Source organism: Mixophyes fleayi, chromosome 8, assembly GCF_038048845.1.
Source record: "Mixophyes fleayi isolate aMixFle1 chromosome 8, aMixFle1.hap1, whole genome shotgun sequence".
Lineage (NCBI taxonomy): Eukaryota > Metazoa > Chordata > Amphibia > Anura > Limnodynastidae > Mixophyes > Mixophyes fleayi.
In genome coordinates, this window is record NC_134409.1 from 117,692,036 (window position 1) to 117,709,356 (window position 17,321).

Genomic DNA, 17,321 nt, shown 5'->3' on the forward strand with positions numbered 1-17,321 from the left:
AGTGAGGTCACTTTGCAATTCTCCAGCAGAGGACAGTGCAGAGAGATCTGTATCAAGTCTCTTCTGTCTGTCAGCAGCATTACATCCATGTAAACCAGATCTAATCAAAACAGCTCTTCTAAACACAATTTACAATGACTCTATATGTTGGCATAAGGGGATACCCATAACACTAAGCAGGGGGGTTCCTTTGTTAAAACCAAAAATAATGTGAAATGTAAAATAATGTTACAACATATTTATTTCAATGTCCTACATACAGAAAGGCCAATATGTTGTGAACAAAAATATAAATATTACTATGTGAAAAAAAAAAAAGTTATTTCAGCCGAAACTGAAACATAAACATCACTAGTGAAACTGGCATTGTCATGAAGGGGTTAAGAACATCCTTTTACCAACAAGCATTCAGAGCGGGTTACTACAGCTGGGAAGAAACGGGTCATGTAGAATTGTTACCCGTATGTGAGCGGGCACCTCGGGTCACCGCACCCGGGACCTCCCCTCTCACTCTCCCACTAACACATTCGGGAGGTTTCTCCCTTTGACAGTTGGATGTGGGCGGAGAGAGGTGATGGGCGGACGCGGCCGCTCATTGGCTGATAGCGTCGCCACGCCCACCCCTCCAATCCCCGCCCCGTGCTGTGGTGACGCAGGAGGCCGGCTGCTGTGCGGCTCTGCGGGGAGGTCGCTCGGATTCAATATGGCGGCGCGGGAGGAAGGGGAGCGCGGCGGGGCTGTGGTCCATTAAACTGCCGGTTCTTTTAAGTCGAACGAGGAATTTAATTCTCCTGGAAGCAACGAAGGGGGTGTTCTTTGCAGTGTCCGGTTGGATAACTTCTCCCGGTATCGGCTCTGGTTTCATCTCCCATCACCGCTGCTCACGCAACTCCCTGCCGGGCCCCAGGACTCCCGCAGCGGGCGAATTTCGGGCCTATCCCCGGGGGAGGGCGCATGTCCCAGACTCTCCCCCCTGCAGTCAGTGCTGAGGATGCTGCCGCCCGGTCCTGAGTCCATTCTGTAAGCTGTGCGCCCAGCCGGTGTCTCCTGCCTATCTCCCACCTGTCAGAGTCTCCTTACCTGCCCACCTCTCATCCCTCTGCCAGGGCATGGGGACTGGCAGCCTCTCAGCCTGGTGGATGTGACTGGGCACTGCTGCAGGCCAGCTGTAAATCACCTCACAGGCATTGCCCCTCACTGTGCCTGGCCTCTGGGGGGGGGGGGTCACAGACTGCACCATTACAGGGAAGCTCACCAAGGTGCATGATTTGGACATTGGCACAGGGTGGGCACCAGGCAGGCAGATGTTGCTTTTTGCACCATTCCTGATGATGGATTGAAAGCTGGATATCTGGAGACCAATACTTTCTATCGGTTACTGGTGGTCCTTCATGGGACCAGTATGGGGTATTGGCTGTGGAACTGGAAGGATAGTTAACAGACTGACCCACAGTCCTTTTAGCCTGTGTGTTATGAATCGGTGATAACTTGACAGTGGAATTTCCAGAGGTCTGGAAACTACCAGCGGTGGATAAGTCTGGATTAGGGATTTTTCCTGTCACTCTTTGTTTCCAGTTGGGAGTGATCCTCTGCTACAGCTGACCCAGATGCCTTCAGCCTTTGCAATCTTCACCTGCCGCCCAAATTCACACCCTTTCCAGGAGCGACATGTCTACCTGGATGAGCCGGTCAAGATTGGCCGGTCGGTGGCCCGCTGCCGGCCTGCGCAAAATAATGCCACCTTTGATTGCAAGGTGCTCTCCAGGAACCATGCGCTGGTCTGGTTTGATCACAAGACTGGCAAGGTAATCACTGGAATCTGGTCAGATATAATTTTCTACAAAGAGTTCCATACTCTTCCACTAATCTTATGGCAATACTCTTAGCCAAGAACAGACACTTGATTTCAGTCCATTCTGGCAGTGTATAGCTCAGAGGCGGTTGGGAAAGAGGAGATTCAGTTTTCTTAAAATGGAAATGTATGTCCTTCTGTGATGGTATAGATTTACACAACCAGCTGCTTCTACTGAGCTAACTGGAAGCCTGGGGTACAGATATTATGGCAGTCATAGTAATAATCTGTAACAGTTGCATTTCTTTCAATTGCTTTTCAATGGCATTTATGGCTTCTCTGCTTGATAGACGCAGCAAAGGCCCAAAGTTTAACTGTAACATTCTATAATATATGAGGAGAGAACTTGTGATTGTTTAATTCTACTGATCAATTGATTAGATCCTAAGTGGGGCCTCCTAGTAACTAGACAGATTAGTAAGACTAAATTGCACTTGTGAAAAACAAAACAAGTCAAACCAGAAACTGATTTACCTGTATGTAAACATAATTTTTAAATGTAATACTAGCCAATTTTAGGTTTGGGCAAATACTGTGTCGTAAGATTTTGCCGAATCCCGAACGGCTGCCAAAATGATCAAACCAATCTCACGCTATTGTTGACATGGGCCAATACTTATTTGATATTCTTTGCAATGAAATCTTGAATCACAAGGATTTTGCTAGATATAAATCTTGCAAATTCTCATTAATTCATTCTGAATTGGATAGTCGCTTTAGAGGATTTTTTAGTTTACTAATTATGAGCAGGGTTTGCAAGGTAGAGGTCTACTACTCAGATGCAGTTGTTATTGTGTCTGCCTTGTATGACATTAAAATTTAACAGGATTCAGGCTGGTAGAATCTATTTATAGGAATTATGTAGTCTTTCCCCGGTTCATGTTGTGGAAGTTGAGAGTATGAATCTGAGCGATGTTGGACGAGGTACAGACTACATCGCAAACTAGTCAATGCGTGAAGTGTACTACCACAAGAGATATTGATGATGATGATGATGATAATAAGTTTAAGAATGATTTGATCGTTCCTAGTATATTTAAAGGGATTTTCTTTATTTGTACAGCCCTACCTAGCAAGGCCTACCCTGGCACCCTCCCAACAACTGTAGTACAGCCATTCATCCTGGAGCGACAAGAGTTGGTACAGGAGAAGGTGATTGACAACGCTGGTCCCAACCTATCTTGGTTGTTGAAACCGCTTGGTGTTCATAGAGTAGTTGCATTTACAAATCTCAAAGTGGGGGGACTTAAATTCCCCCAGAATTAGCGTTGCGTTAAATGTATTAGCGTTATTACGGTAATTTTAACACGGTTTTCTGCTCGCAGCTCGGGTAGCTGCGAGCAGGAAGCCTGCGTTGAAACTACCGTAATAACAGTAATTAAGCGCATTATTACTGTAATGACAGTAATCATGCGCAGGCCGCGTTACTTTTAACGCGGCCAATTGAGTTCCCCCCATGGAGTGAGAATTTGAAATTTCCACACACTCCCCCTAGTGATAACAGTGCTTTCCTCTTTTGGTTGTCAGTTGTGGCAGTGACCATCTGTGGTCTTTTAACAATGGGCCTCCCTGATGGGGTGAAACCCCATTGAAAGACAAAAGGGGGGGGGGGGGGAATAAACCTAACTGAACTGTGGTACAAAGGTATGTATTTCCTTTACCTAGCTAGTAGTGAAAACAAACCAACTACAACTGCCCCCTCTGCTGCTGGAGATACATTTCTTTTCAGTTAATAAGTTGAATGAACGAGTTGAACGAAGATCCTATCGCTCAGGGAGAGTCTCAGGATTGCCCCAGGAACATCATAGTGATGTTAACCAGCCTACTGACAGTGATTCAGTTTCAAGGTGTGTCTCCTTTTTATTTGACTTCAAACTTCAACTTGCCTGAACTGTGGCTCATCATTCAAGCTCTGGTAATGAGAATTTGTAACCTATAGTGTAGGCCCGTTTCTTATAAGTAGAATCTATTGGTGATGTCAAATATGGCGCCTTCTGAAGTAAAATATCTCTGGATGGTGAGTGCAAGACATGGCCCTTCAATATGCTTAACACGAACTTCAATGTTGCTGAGAGCAGGGTCCTTATCCCGTGGGTGATGACCTACAGATCGGTCCCCATTTAGTGCAGTGGGCTTCTATGTCCCTCTCTTCTGTCAGAGCTCTTAGGCCAAGTAACCACTGATGCTCCGTTAATTTTTTATTTTTTTTGTTTGTTTAGTATGTTAGTGCAAACACCTGTCAAGTGTTTACTGACATTTTTGTTAGCATTGGGGGTTGGTCATTGTAGGATCCCCTAACTTTTCACCCAAGGTGAACGCATTCAATAGAACATGTTGCATTTGGAGAAAAATGCAACCTCCTAAACACTTAAAATAACAAATAGGAGTGTATACGGTGACATCACAAACAATGGGTTATATTTTCAGACTGTTTACATGCCTTTTACTAAATTAAAACACAACTAATTAAATGTGTATAATTTACACCAGTGGGCACAAGGCCGAAATGTACTGACTAAAAACAAAGTTAAGTATATTCATTTTATTGTCTCCGCATAACTAGTTTTTTTTCGTGCCATGTGGGCGCTTTCTGACCTTGCAGTTTAAATGTGCAACATGATCGCTTAGTATACAGGTATTTAGTAGTGAAAGTCAAGTTACAGTAACTTGTCTTCTAGTGCTCGTATGCGTCCTATATTGCTTCAAGCATGTATAGCCTTGATGTTAGTAAAAAATGTGTTTTCATTTAGTGTTACTTTAAAAATGGGTGAATCAAGCTTCTACTCTAGCATGTAATATATTTAACTGTCAATCCTGTAGGGGTTCCTGCCATGGAATTGGTACTGTTTGTCCCCGACTTTCATCTCTCAGCATCCTGATATAGTGAGTCTGAAAGCAGTTTCTGATATTGCTGCTTAAAGTGCTAGAGCTCATGAATGCAGGCATGGTGCTCCCATTAGGCAAGGTTAGGCAGTTGCCTAGGGCGCCGGGCTCTGGAGGGCGCCACAGAATGAAAATTACCTTAAAACTGTGCGGCGACCGCTGACCATACCTTTCACGGCTGCCGCACAGCTTCAGATAAATTCACGGGGAGGGGGAAGGGGCTATTGATCACCACCGCCACCTCTCTGCTCCATCTCCTCCCCTCCACTCACTGACTGTCAGGCGTGACATCATCATCACGGCCCGACAGTGTCAGTGAGTGGAGGGTAGGAGACGGAGCAGAGAGGCGCAGCTTTATGGAGGCAAGTTAAGGTAAGAAAAGACGTGGGGAGGGGGGGAGGGGCACCGATTTTGAAAATGTGTCGGGGGGGCAATTTTGAAAGTGCCTAGGGCGCCAAGCACCGGCCCTGCATGAATGGCTGTGTCAGACTGCTGGCAAGTGGGGCTTGTAATCACAAGCAGTGAAAGTTATATATCTGCTGTAACGTGTATACAGTAGTAAAGTTATCAATCAAAGGAAATAAGTAATTGGTTTGAAAGTAAAAACATGCATCCCAAAGCTGACGGATCCCGCAAGTATTGTACATAAATATTTTTTTTAAAGGACAATTCTGCTTAAAGTGACGTTTAGAGAGGGCAGGGTGCTTGCAGTTTAGTAATAATGTAACTTAAGCTGGGTACACACCTATGCAATTATTGTGCAGATTACATGATTCACAACCGTTTGGTCAGATATTGCGATAGTGTGCACGCTCCCACGATTATGTTTTATCATGCCAAAACGCGCAGCATCTGTTGATTTGGTTTTCTAAACTTCCTAAAAATCGTGATCAACGATGGAGCGATGTCGGGCAAATTTGGAAATGTGTACGCACTCACGACCGTCTGTCCAACGTTTCTGCTATTAGTTCTTCTGTATGTCTGTAGAGCGTACGGAGTCCTAATCTTTTCAGCTGATTGTTATGAGAGGTGCAGATCTAACTAAATCGTGTAGCTGTGTAGACATTGGGAATTTCAGTTGTTGGTAAAATCGTTACAGAAATTGCATCTGAAGTAAGATTGCATGGGGGTGTACCCAGCTTTTTGGCCACACGTGCCACTCTTCCTGTCCTCCCCGAACTAATTTCCGATCCTGTCCAATCAAAATCCTGTCTAATGTTGGTTGAGCAGGCAGAATACCCCGCTTGACCGATTCTCCTATTTGGTGCTGGCAACAAAGTATGGAGTTGACCAACCAGATCTGCCAAATATGGGAACATTTGACAATGACATGTGAGGCTTAATATGGGCGCTGATCTGATTGTTCAACTGTTTGGTCAGACAATGGAATCTTATAATGTGTGTCCAGTTTACCTGACCCCCTCCCCCCTACACACAGTGGTGGCATCTATTTAGTGTTCTGAACTAAACTTTGCGAAAGTATCTAATACTAGTTAGATAATACAACATGATGTTACTAGTACATAGCAAATTGTTAGGCCAAATATTGGTTCAGAGTTCACTTAAAACAATGGAGCTTATTTGTTGCAGTAATGTTGTGTCTGACAATGTGCAGCTGTATGAAGATCAGCTACTTGTACAGTTAACTCTGTATAAAGCAAACCATAATTATTTTTTCTATGTAAAATGTTTGTCATGTGATGTCTCTGTTATTGCCTAGTTAACAATCTTGCCAACCACACCCTTCTAGACAAATCACGTTATCTGCCCCCTCTTTATCCTACTCAACTGATTTTGAGAAATACCAATATTGTTATGTATTTTGTAAAGCAGAAGCAGGCCTTGCTATTAGCCTGTATTTCGTTACTGGAATTGGCTGTTCATTAGAAGCCGTTTGTTGGTAGGTTTTAGTAGATGTTGTTCTAGTTTCCTTGTAATATCGATTTTAGTTGAATGCCAGTGATTAAAGGACAGCTATTTTCCTTTTAGTAAAAATACTAAAATAATGTAGTTACTATTCCATGGTTTGAAGTATACTTATTGCCTGGAGGCCGTCATTGTGTGGACTAAAAGACTGTATTCTGTAGAATATTCTAACCATTAGTTCTTGGTTAACGGACAGGCTACATCCCCATGAATTTTTTAACCCAAAATCTCTGGCCTCACTCTGTGTACGCAGCTTATAAACTTTAAATATCAGCAACAAGGGATGAATTAATATATAATATGAAATGAAATTTTTGGTTGACAAGTAATAATGATTTCTTTCTTTTCATAAAATAGTAGCTTTGGAAGCAAGGTGACTTTTTTTCTTTTATTTGTCGTGGTACTAAAGGATTTTTATGTTTTATTGACTGTCATGATCTATTTAGAGTTATACTTTGTTACTCAACCTTTTTATTTCACATAGAATCTTAATTTTACTTTGGGCTGAATATGGATATTTAAATAGAGTGCAACGTAAGAGAAATGTATTTCTCTTGGAATTTCTAGAATGGGTAATATCCGTTCTAGATATCAGTCTTTGCTTATCTCTTAAAGTGTGCTTTATGTATTAAGAGCAGAGATACTGTTTGAAAACATGTACGTTTCTGTAGCGCACATTGCTAGCAATAGCATGATATTACTGTATTTCCCCATGTATAAGGCGCACCCATGTATAAGACGCATCTTAATTTTGGCCCCGAAATGTACATTTTTTTTTTTTATGGTAGCTGTCAAAAAAGGCAGGGATAGTATAATGGCCGGCTGCTCTGATTGTGATCAGAGCAGCCGGGCAGCACACTCTCCCTGCAATTGCCCCCCCGCTGCCACTCTGCCGCCGTCCCCCTCCTCCTGGATCCCCGCTGCCACTGTGCCTCTGTCCCCCTCCTCCTGGATCCCCGCTGCCACTGTGCCTCTGTCCCCCTCCTCCTGGATCCCCGCTGCCACTCTGCCTGTCCCCTTCCTCCTGGATCCCCGCTGCCACTAACGATGCCCCACTTCCCCTCGATTTCCCCCCTGCCCATTGCCCCTTCCCTGCATCCCCGCTACCCATGTATAGAATTCACCTAGGTTTTAGACCCAAAATTTGGGAAAAAGGTGCGTCTTATACATGGGGAAATACGGTACTTAAACTAAGTCAGTGGAAAGTAGGAGGTACTCACTCAGAGATATAAAGCACCAGGGCAACGTATAGGTGGTATTCTAGGTCAGTCTTGGCTCACCTGTGACACTCCAGGTGTTGTGAAACTACAAGTCCGAGCATGGCCGTCTACTTTCCCCTAGTAGATTACTAATAATGTGTTAAGTTTAGTTCTGTTTTAAAGGCTTCTCTGAGACAGGTACTCTCTTGTTAACTAGCGAGTATTCAATTCCTAAAGTAGTTTCCAGTGGGGTTGGGCAATAAGAATGTTGGTCAGCGTCTTTAGCATGAAAATCTCCTCCACCTCCCAATGGGTAGTGTCGGTGGCTGAATGATTTAACACTGTAGAGGATGAATTTAGCCATTCCTCTCATGCAGGGGAGGTGGAGTGTTTTCTTTCTTTAGGCACAAAGAGCACAGGTCTTTTATTATTGTATATTTTGTGCCCTATCATGTTACCCACGCAGTGGTGTCTTTATCAGCAACATGATATGTTTAGGTGGGTTACTGACTTCCTAAGGTGTATCTCGCCATTCTGCTACTGTCTTATATAACCTTTGGATGTATTCAACGTGTATGTGTTTAGAATGATCATCATGACACCATAACACCCTGTTGACTGTTTGTTTCTTAAGTTGAGAGCAGTATGATGTGCAGTGTGATATTCCTACCCTGTGTTGTCTTGACACCCTCTTGCACAGAGCCAGCCTGTGAAAGTGCTGTGATATACAGCATCCTTATTGGTTTCCTTGTGATTCTTGCTAAGATCTGTGATATTCTTTCTAAAAAGACTAACCACCTGTTGTGACCATAGGAGCCTCCAGAGACCCACCACTTCAGCTCCTTAATCACATGGAAGCTTTCATTTCAAAGTCAGCATCGTATTTTATGATGGTCAGTTTCATTAGACAGGAGCAGTGTTCCTGAGGTCTCTGTAGAAGTGTATAAGGCAGCCGTACATCAGGTCATATATCTAAAGTAGAGATGAGCGGGCTCGGATATCTGAAATCTGAGCCCACCCGAACGTTGCCGATCCGAGACAGATCCGGGTATTCCCGCCAATTGCAAAACTGAAACCGAGGCTCTGAGTCATAATCCCGCTGTCGGATCTCACGATACTCGGATCCTATAAATTCCCCGCTAGCCGTCGCCATCTTCACTCGGGCGTAGAGGGAGGTTGTTTTAGGTGGTCCTCTGTCCTGCTATATCTCGTGCTGTGCTGGGGAAATAACAATGCCCTTAGAAGGACATAGCACAGCCCAGCACAGCACGAAAAAGTTTAAAAAAAGTTATAATTTTTTTTTTAAAAAAAATATCCAAAAACAATCCTGCAGTATAAGTCCATTGGTTCTGCAATATTACAAAGTTCACTGATTCTGCAGAATAGACTGGGAATTAGTGGAAATGATTGTTATTGAATGTTATTGAGGTTAATAATAGCGTAGGAGTGAAAATAAACCCAAAAACTTGATTTTAACACTTTTTATGTTTTTTTTCAAAATAAATCCAAATCCAAAACCTTAAATCCGAACCAAAACCTTTCGTCAGGTGTTTTGCGAAACAAATCCGAACCCAAAACCTCAAGCAAATCCGAATCCAAAACACGAGACGCCAAAAGTGGCCGGTGCACATCCCTAATCTAAAGCTGCCTACAAGCTGCATTTCTCTTTGTTTGCAGGGCACTAACTTTGAACGGTGTTCTGCATCTTGCTGATCACAGTTTATACTTTATGTTGCGTATGACTACTTGTCCCCTATGGAGATGTAGACATGGAATGTTGGAACAAGAAAATACTGTCTTGAATCGCTGAGGATGTTTCTAACTGACAAACTAGTATTATGTGACGTTTGTGATATTAAACTTGATGTGTTTTCTGTATTGTAACAAACATCTGGTGCTGTCATCTTTCTGAAGATCTATATACATTGCCCTTCCACCCACATGTCCCGATAAAGAATAAAATGCACCAGTGGTCCTGTTTGGTACTTGGGATTGTATAATTGGAAATGCTTCGCATACGTTATCCCATATGTTGTCTGCTCTCAGAGGGGCTCGTGAAGGTCTCTTTGTGACTGCTACATAAAGGGGCAGTAGCTGTTGCACTCCAATCTGGTGTGATTGCTGATTCATCCAGAAAGCAGTTGGAGTAATCAGAAAATGAATGCTCTGTATATAACCTCTATGTTGTAAATTTTACAAGATGTAAATCATTGTTTTTCCATGAATGAAAAGCCTGAAGACTTACTGACTATGTATCCTAGTCCGGGTACAAAGAACACATGTTATTACCATCACCATGATTCCATACACTCTGCAAGCATTGTAACCAATGTAACAACTAGTAACGTCGCCCTGATTCCATACACTCTGCAAGCATTGTAACCAGTATAACTACCAGTAACGTTGCCCTGATTCCATACACTCTGCAAGCATTGTAACCAATGTAACGACTAGTAACGTCGCCCTGATTCCATATACTCTGTGATCACTGTTATTAAACATGTTTTGTTCTGGACAGTCGATCAAGACCTACTTTTAAGTTATTTACCATTTTATCAGTCTTTATTTTGTTTCTGGCTGTGCCGCCCTAAAGCTTCTGACATATGCAAATCTCGGAGAGGAGAGGTTTTAATAAGAATGCATTCTCTTAGTGTTAAACAGAGCTCCTCTGCAATTTTGGTTTGAGTAGAGAATGAATAATTTACGTATTTTCTGTTTTTAACACAATATAGATATATTTAGACAAACTCTTATTAATATAGAGACCAGTGTGGATTTATGCAAGGATGTCTGGTTAACTTTAAGTGAGCCCTTTAACTTACCATATCTGATGTGAGAAGTTTATTGGTAGTAGTAATTTACAACATGTTCGTGAACAGGAGAGCCAGTTACTGTGGAGCTAGTGTTCCAATCCATCCTGAAGAATTAATGTCATCACCTACGTTATCCAAGATGGCCTTCCTATCGTTGCGGAAGTCTAGCACTGTTGTCTGCTTTGTTCTACGATCCAGGAGGGGATCCAGCTCCTAATATAAGATTGAGGATTTCCTGACATTGCCCTCCTGTTGTGAATAAATCTTTGCACACATTTGGCTCTCGTATGAGCATTCCTTTGTGAGCGCATGAATTTGCTTTCCCTACTAACTATTCTAACCATTTTGAGCTATCTATCACTTATGTAATTTTACAATGGTTTTCCTCCCAAGTTTTTTGGCTGCAAAAGCTGTTATGGATACTTGACGTCCAGCTGAAAGAAAGAGACTTCAGTTTTGCCTTTATTACTTTTGTGGTAATACATGATAAAGTTTGCTATAATTATTGATGTAGTTCTTATGATTATGGTTTTTGACCTAGTTCCCGCAAAGAAGAATGTTTGTGCAGAAAAGATGCTTTAAGGCAAGTTCCCATGTTTTGAAGTAGTAGTTGCCCTACTTATTGCAGAACTGATTTACATCTGATGTTCATGTTTCTTTTGAGTTAAATTGTCCACACAACTGTTGGGGAACTCCAAGCCAGCGCCTTACAGATCTGTATACACACAAGCCTGGTTGTTACTGGTGTGTGGCACTTTGGTGTAGCAGTGGGTTATATATTCAGACAGTGGTTTCAGGAGACGAGCTGTGTTCTGTCACTGTGTCGTTTGCTTATATCATTTTAACCCTGGGTGGCTGCTTTCTGTCTTCCCGGACTTCCGTGTAATGTAAATCATCCTCTTTCTTTGCTCTCCTGTTGTATTGTTGATACTGAAGTCGTTAAAGCAGTTGAACTTCGTATATGTAGAGCAATCCTTTTAAAAGTAATTTTCCGTCTAGTATGGTGTGAAACTGGCATGCTATTTGTGACCTGCTGTCGCTCAGCTTGAGAGAATTTCAGAGTGGAATAAGAAAACATTTAATGGATAAGCCTATACTCAAGTCACCACTGCACACTGGTCTCCTGCTGCGATAACATCCATTAGAAACCTCATTGAGGCAGACTAGAGAGCAATGACTGATTGTATATGGATTTATGCATAACTTGGGCATCAAGCACGTAATTGTCTAATGTGCTGCATTTATGACAGTTAAAGGATACCCCTTTGTGGACTTTTTTTTTTGTGATTGAGGGGTGCAAATAAACACGTAAGCATGCATTTTGCAAATATAACCCCTATGCTATGGTTGGTTACGCTAACCGAATGTATCTAGCACTTATCTTCAGTGCACACTTTTCATTTTCAGGGGGCTGGGTATACAGTCCTTTGTCTATAGCAAACTCTCATTGCATCTTCTGGTTGAATACATAGATGTTTTGAGCTGAGCAATGTAAAAAAATGTAGTAATAAAAAATAAAGCACCTATCATCTGCAAACAATGAAGAAAATATGATCTATTTTCTTCATTCTTCATTTTCTTCATTCTTCAGTAGTATGTTGCCTATTCTCTAGCGCCCATTGACTGAAGCTCTGCATGCCATCTTTCCGTGGGATGGACTAATAAGTAGTATGTTGCCTATTTTCTAGCTCCCACTGACGTTAGCGCGTCTTATTACATCATCAGTGATGTCTCTTGTTCCTAAAGTATCTCATGAAGATTGTTTTAACCACAATATGACTGCCTACACTGTGTGTAGGAGACAGAGAGGCGTCTTAATGCAAAATGCACTTTCATACCATCAACCCATAATTTAAGACCTTTTCATATTATGTAGTGTATTCTAATTGCTAAATTCTAGCACATCCACCCATCATGTTTCATGCAGTGCTTGCCTGCGATTAGAATATGACATAACCGCAGCTCTCTTCTACATTATGCTGGAGAGATCTGTCTTCTAGTGGATGTGGGAGGAGAGGTGGGCGCTTCTGCTGTTGTCTAGTTCATTGTAAGGTACAGGCAGATCTCACACAGCTGTAAAACATTATTTCCTGGACAGGAAATTGCAGGATCTTGTTTTAAGCTCCGTATCTTTACATATTATGGATATACTGTCATAGATTAAAATGTAATGCCAGAGAAACCAGAATTGCTGGCTCCCCAGCCTATGGTTGGGTCATTGCTGACTGTTCCTGATGTTCAGTCCATTCCAAACATGCTCTATTTCCTTGTTTTCATTGTAGTTTGTACATTGCTTACTGTCTCATGCCTGCAAGTATCTCTTTTACAATGATCGAGCGTTGTAAACGTGTAATACAAAGTTATTATGAATGACACCAGTCAGCCTTTGATCTCAGTCTAGCATTTTCATTTATTAACAGTTTTTTTTACATATCGTCTAGAAACTGTGCAGGGTTTTGCAGACAATAATATATTTCAACATCTCTTAAAGTATGTTCTTCAATGGAGATAGATACAATGGACAAATAGCTGTGCACTGTGTTGTAACCCATAGCAATCTGGTTGCTATGGGTTACAATACCTTTATTTAGTGCTGTTTAGAATAGGAACGAGAGCCTCTTAATTGCTGTAAAGTCACCTATACAGCAGTTTTCAGTGTCACAAAACCGTTTTGATTGACTTTCTTGATATGTTCTATGTCCCTTTCTTTCTAATGGGGTTTTAGGCTGATTTTGTTATGGTCTGCCTCTTGTTACTATGTTGTGGTGGAGTCACTATACTCTGTAGCCTGGCTATGCTAAGTCATTGTTGATTGATCTGTTCACTGCCTCAAAGTCAGAAGTGTATGGGAGGACGGGGCCTCTGGTTCCCCAGCTCTTGGCTCCCTATAGAGCCAGATGATACGCGTTGGATCCAGGCAGGCTTCCAACATGTGATTGTTAAAAATGTTGTGTGGTATGCTCACTCTGATGCAATGCTTACCCTTAACTTATTAAATAACTACTTATTTTTATTTGTTCTACATTTATACCATATACAGGTGTTGTTATTATTATTCTTTATTTATTATTATTCTTTATTATTGTTGTTTTTTATTTATTCTTTAATATTATTGTTCTTTATTTATTATTATTGTTCTTTATTATTCTTTATAGGGTGCCACAATATTTCCGCAACACCGTACAGAGACAGACATAAGACCATACAGGGTAAAAACAGTACCGAACCCAACATTAAACAAATGCTACCAGGACTTCAAACACTCCAAACTTAGCTTGCATAGTGAAGTAGGAGCAGAAGAATAGGTAGAGAAGCAAGAGGGAAGAGGGCCTTGCTCAGAAGAGCTTACATCCTAGGGGGAGGGCAAACCAACAGGAGGCACAAAGGGAGTCGGTGGAGGGGATCAAGCGCAGGAGTGGAGGGAGAGGTGACGTGCATTGGCCAACCGCAGGGGGGGTGGAGTGTGAAGGGAGAGGAGGTTAGAAACGTAAGGGACGGTGGAGTGGGAGAGGGCCTTGTAGGTGAGTGTAAGGTGTCTGAAAAGGATTCTGTAGGGGAAGGGGAGCCAGTGAAGGGTGAGGCAGGGGAGGTAGAGATTGAAATGTCTTCTGCCTAAACCCACAAAGATTGCTCATTGATTAGGGATACAAGTTGCATTTGTCTTAGAGGTTGCAAAATTTTGGCCACAATTTGGCAGGGGAAAGATAACATGCTTAGGTTACTGTTTTGAGTACATAATCCTTATACTTTTTAAGCTCGTTTAAAATGTAATTTCATGTGACCTGTCTGTACGTGAAGTCAGTCTTTGCGTCTGTTTTGTTAACCCTTAACCGTTAAAACTTCCTTTGTAACAGTACAGTGCAGAGTTATACACTGATCAACCACAACATTAGCACCCCCTGCCTAATATTGTGTAGGTCCTCTTGTGCCACTAAAACAGCTCTCACCCGAGGCATGGACTCCAAGACCTCTGAAAGTGTCCTGTTGTATCTGGCACCAAGACGTTAGCAGCAGATCCTTTAAGTCCTGTAAGTTGCGAGGTGGGGCCTCCATGGCTCGGACTTGTGTTTCCAGTCCACAGATGCTCGTTTGGATTGAGATCTGGGGTATTTGGAGGCCAAGTCATCACCTTGAACTTGCAGTGTGGCAGGGCGCATGCTCCTGCTGAAAGAGGACACTGCCCTCGGGGAATACCGTTGCCATGAAGGTGTGCACTTGGTCTACAACAATGTTGCAGAACATTGCCCGGACCATCACACTGCCTCTGTCACCTTGCCTTTTTCCCATAGTGCATCCAGGTGCCATCTCTTCCCTAGGTAAACGATGCACACAAACCCAGCCGTCCATATGATGTAAAGAAAATGTGACTCGTCAGACCAGGACACCTTCTTTCTTTGCTCCATGATCCAGGTTTGGCGCTCCCATGCCCTTTGTAGGTGCTTGGCTGTGGACAAGGGTCAGCATGGGCACCCTGACCGGTCTGTAGCTACGCAGGCCCATATGCAGCAGGCTGTGATGCACTGTGTGTTCTGACACCTTATCAGAGTCCGCATTAACTTTTTCAGCAATTTGTAGCTCTTCTGTGGGATTAGTGCAGACTGGCCAGCCTTTGTTCTCCATGCGCATCAATGAGCCTTGGAGGCCCATGGCCCTGTCACTGGTTCAAAAATTGTCCTTCCTTGGACCGCTTTTGGTAGGTACCAACCACTGCATACAGGTAACACCCCAAAAGACCTGCCTTCTTGGACATGCTTTGACCCAGTCGGCTCGCCATCACAATTTGGCTCTTGTCAAAAACGCTCCGTCCATAACGCTTGTCCATTTTTTGCTTCTTTCAGCACATCGGCGTCAAGAACTGACTGTTCACTTTGTGCCTAATATATCCCATCCCTTGATAGAAACCATTGTAACAAGATAAACAATGTTATTCACTTCACTTGTCAGTGGTTGTAATATTGTGGCTGATCAGATTTGTTTTGTTTAGGTATTTCCCATTTTATCCTTAAATATAGAGAAATGGCCTCCGTTTTTCTTTAAACGCTTAAATAATTTTTCCCTTTTGACAATATTTGCATAATGAGGAAAAATGTTTGAATTTGAAAAAGAAATAGTGTATGCAAAACGTCTGGTGTTTTAATTATAGTGTTTGGTTGAGGTTGTGGCTTAAAATACAGAAGAGCAATCCCATGTTCGTGCTTGGGAATCGCTCATCACCTCTCTTGGTCTTGAAACCCATTCCCTGTAACCGAGCACAAGAAACATTGTTGCTGCGTGTGATTGAATTCGGCTGTACACGGTGTTGGTCCCAGTGCTGACTCTGATCTAATCACTTGGCTGTTTCCTGTTTTGCTTCAGATGACGACAAAATACTGATGTTTATTTACACTACTTCATTTTACGTTGGTTTCCAAGTGCAGAGGTTTCACCGATTTGTTTCCGGTATTACATTTCCTAATTCCCCTGGAGACTCGGCTGCCTGTGGTCATGGCTCACGTGTACCAGGCTAAAAGTTCAAACCGTGTAATGTGTTTATCCATACGCAGGCGTCTCATAGCTCCATCACTGAACCTCTGAACCTTTCTTTTTTTTTTTTCTCTGGATATTTCTTTAATATTGACTTGGTGCTAGGAATCAAGTTATTAAAACTGCCATTTCTAGGGAGGAAAAACCTAAAGGTACTTGTTGCTTGCAAAGTTTATACGTAGAGCCTTAACCACTGCCAGGGGTGAATAGAAGGAATGCAAGATATGGAAGTTTGCTGAAAAGAGTATTGTAAAATGATTGCAAATATTGTATAGGTGCCCACAGCACAAGGCAACTTGGTTGTATTTAAACATTTGATCAGGTGATGATATACGCATGTATAGGGTTTTATACATGGTCGTCACATCTCGGTGAAATGTGAGCGCAAAAAGAACTACTGATTTCAGTGTATAGGGTGACTTTAATACCATAATGTAAATTGGAGCTATTACATAGGGCAATCAGTTTGATGTTCGCTAAGTGTTTAGTGAAAGTTTGATTTTAATCTGGGTTATATTGCAGTGATTGGACTGTGCGATACTATGCTTGGTAAGTACAGATGCTACAAAGCCACTCATTACACTATTGTGCTGACTGGTTCATAGTCTAGAAATAAGACTTCTCAAGCGTGTCATCTGTACTCAGTTGTGAATAATCTCCATTTGTTCTTATGTGTATATACATACACACTATATTGGTGGTTAATATTTTACATAGACTTAAATATATAAATGTACTATGTTTCACTACAGATGCAATATTTTTCTGTGCACATTTTGTAATTTACCTGCTTAGAACTTGCATTGTGCTGACCATTCAATTCTCCCCTCCCTGCTGGATTTCAAGTTTTTATCAAGGTTCAGGTGAATGGGGGGGGGGGAAGGGGTACTTGGCAAAGTGAACAGTGTTACACTCTTGGTGGGAAAGCTCAGTGGTTGTCAGATAACTTTATTATTTTGCTGAGAACTTAGTAGGTGCTTTCAATAGATTATTTTATTATGATCTCAAGTGGTATAATTACAGTAACACTTTACTGTCAAATATAAGACAACTGCCCAAGTGAATGGACATGGGCGTGGTGTGAAATTCTTCATGAAGAGCGGGGGCAGTTCTCCAGGTGAGCGT

At 42.2% G+C, this 17,321-nt stretch overlaps 1 protein-coding gene across 4 annotated transcripts in view; it reads left to right on the forward strand.

Moving 5' to 3' along the window:
* Positions 1–674: 674 nt before the first annotated feature.
* The window catches only part of SLMAP (sarcolemma associated protein), an 87,902-nt gene continuing 71,255 nt past the window's right edge, over positions 675–17,321 (forward strand). For 2 of the 4 annotated variants that reach the window (XM_075183272.1, XM_075183273.1), the window contains exon 1: positions 676–1,805. In XM_075183272.1, coding sequence (XP_075039373.1) covers positions 1,608–1,805 — 198 coding nt within the window. In that variant the 5' untranslated portion in view covers positions 676–1,607. Of the gene's footprint in view, positions 1,806–17,321 lie in introns of all 4 variants that reach the window. The other 2 variants (XM_075183271.1, XM_075183275.1) reach the window with 2 other exon arrangements.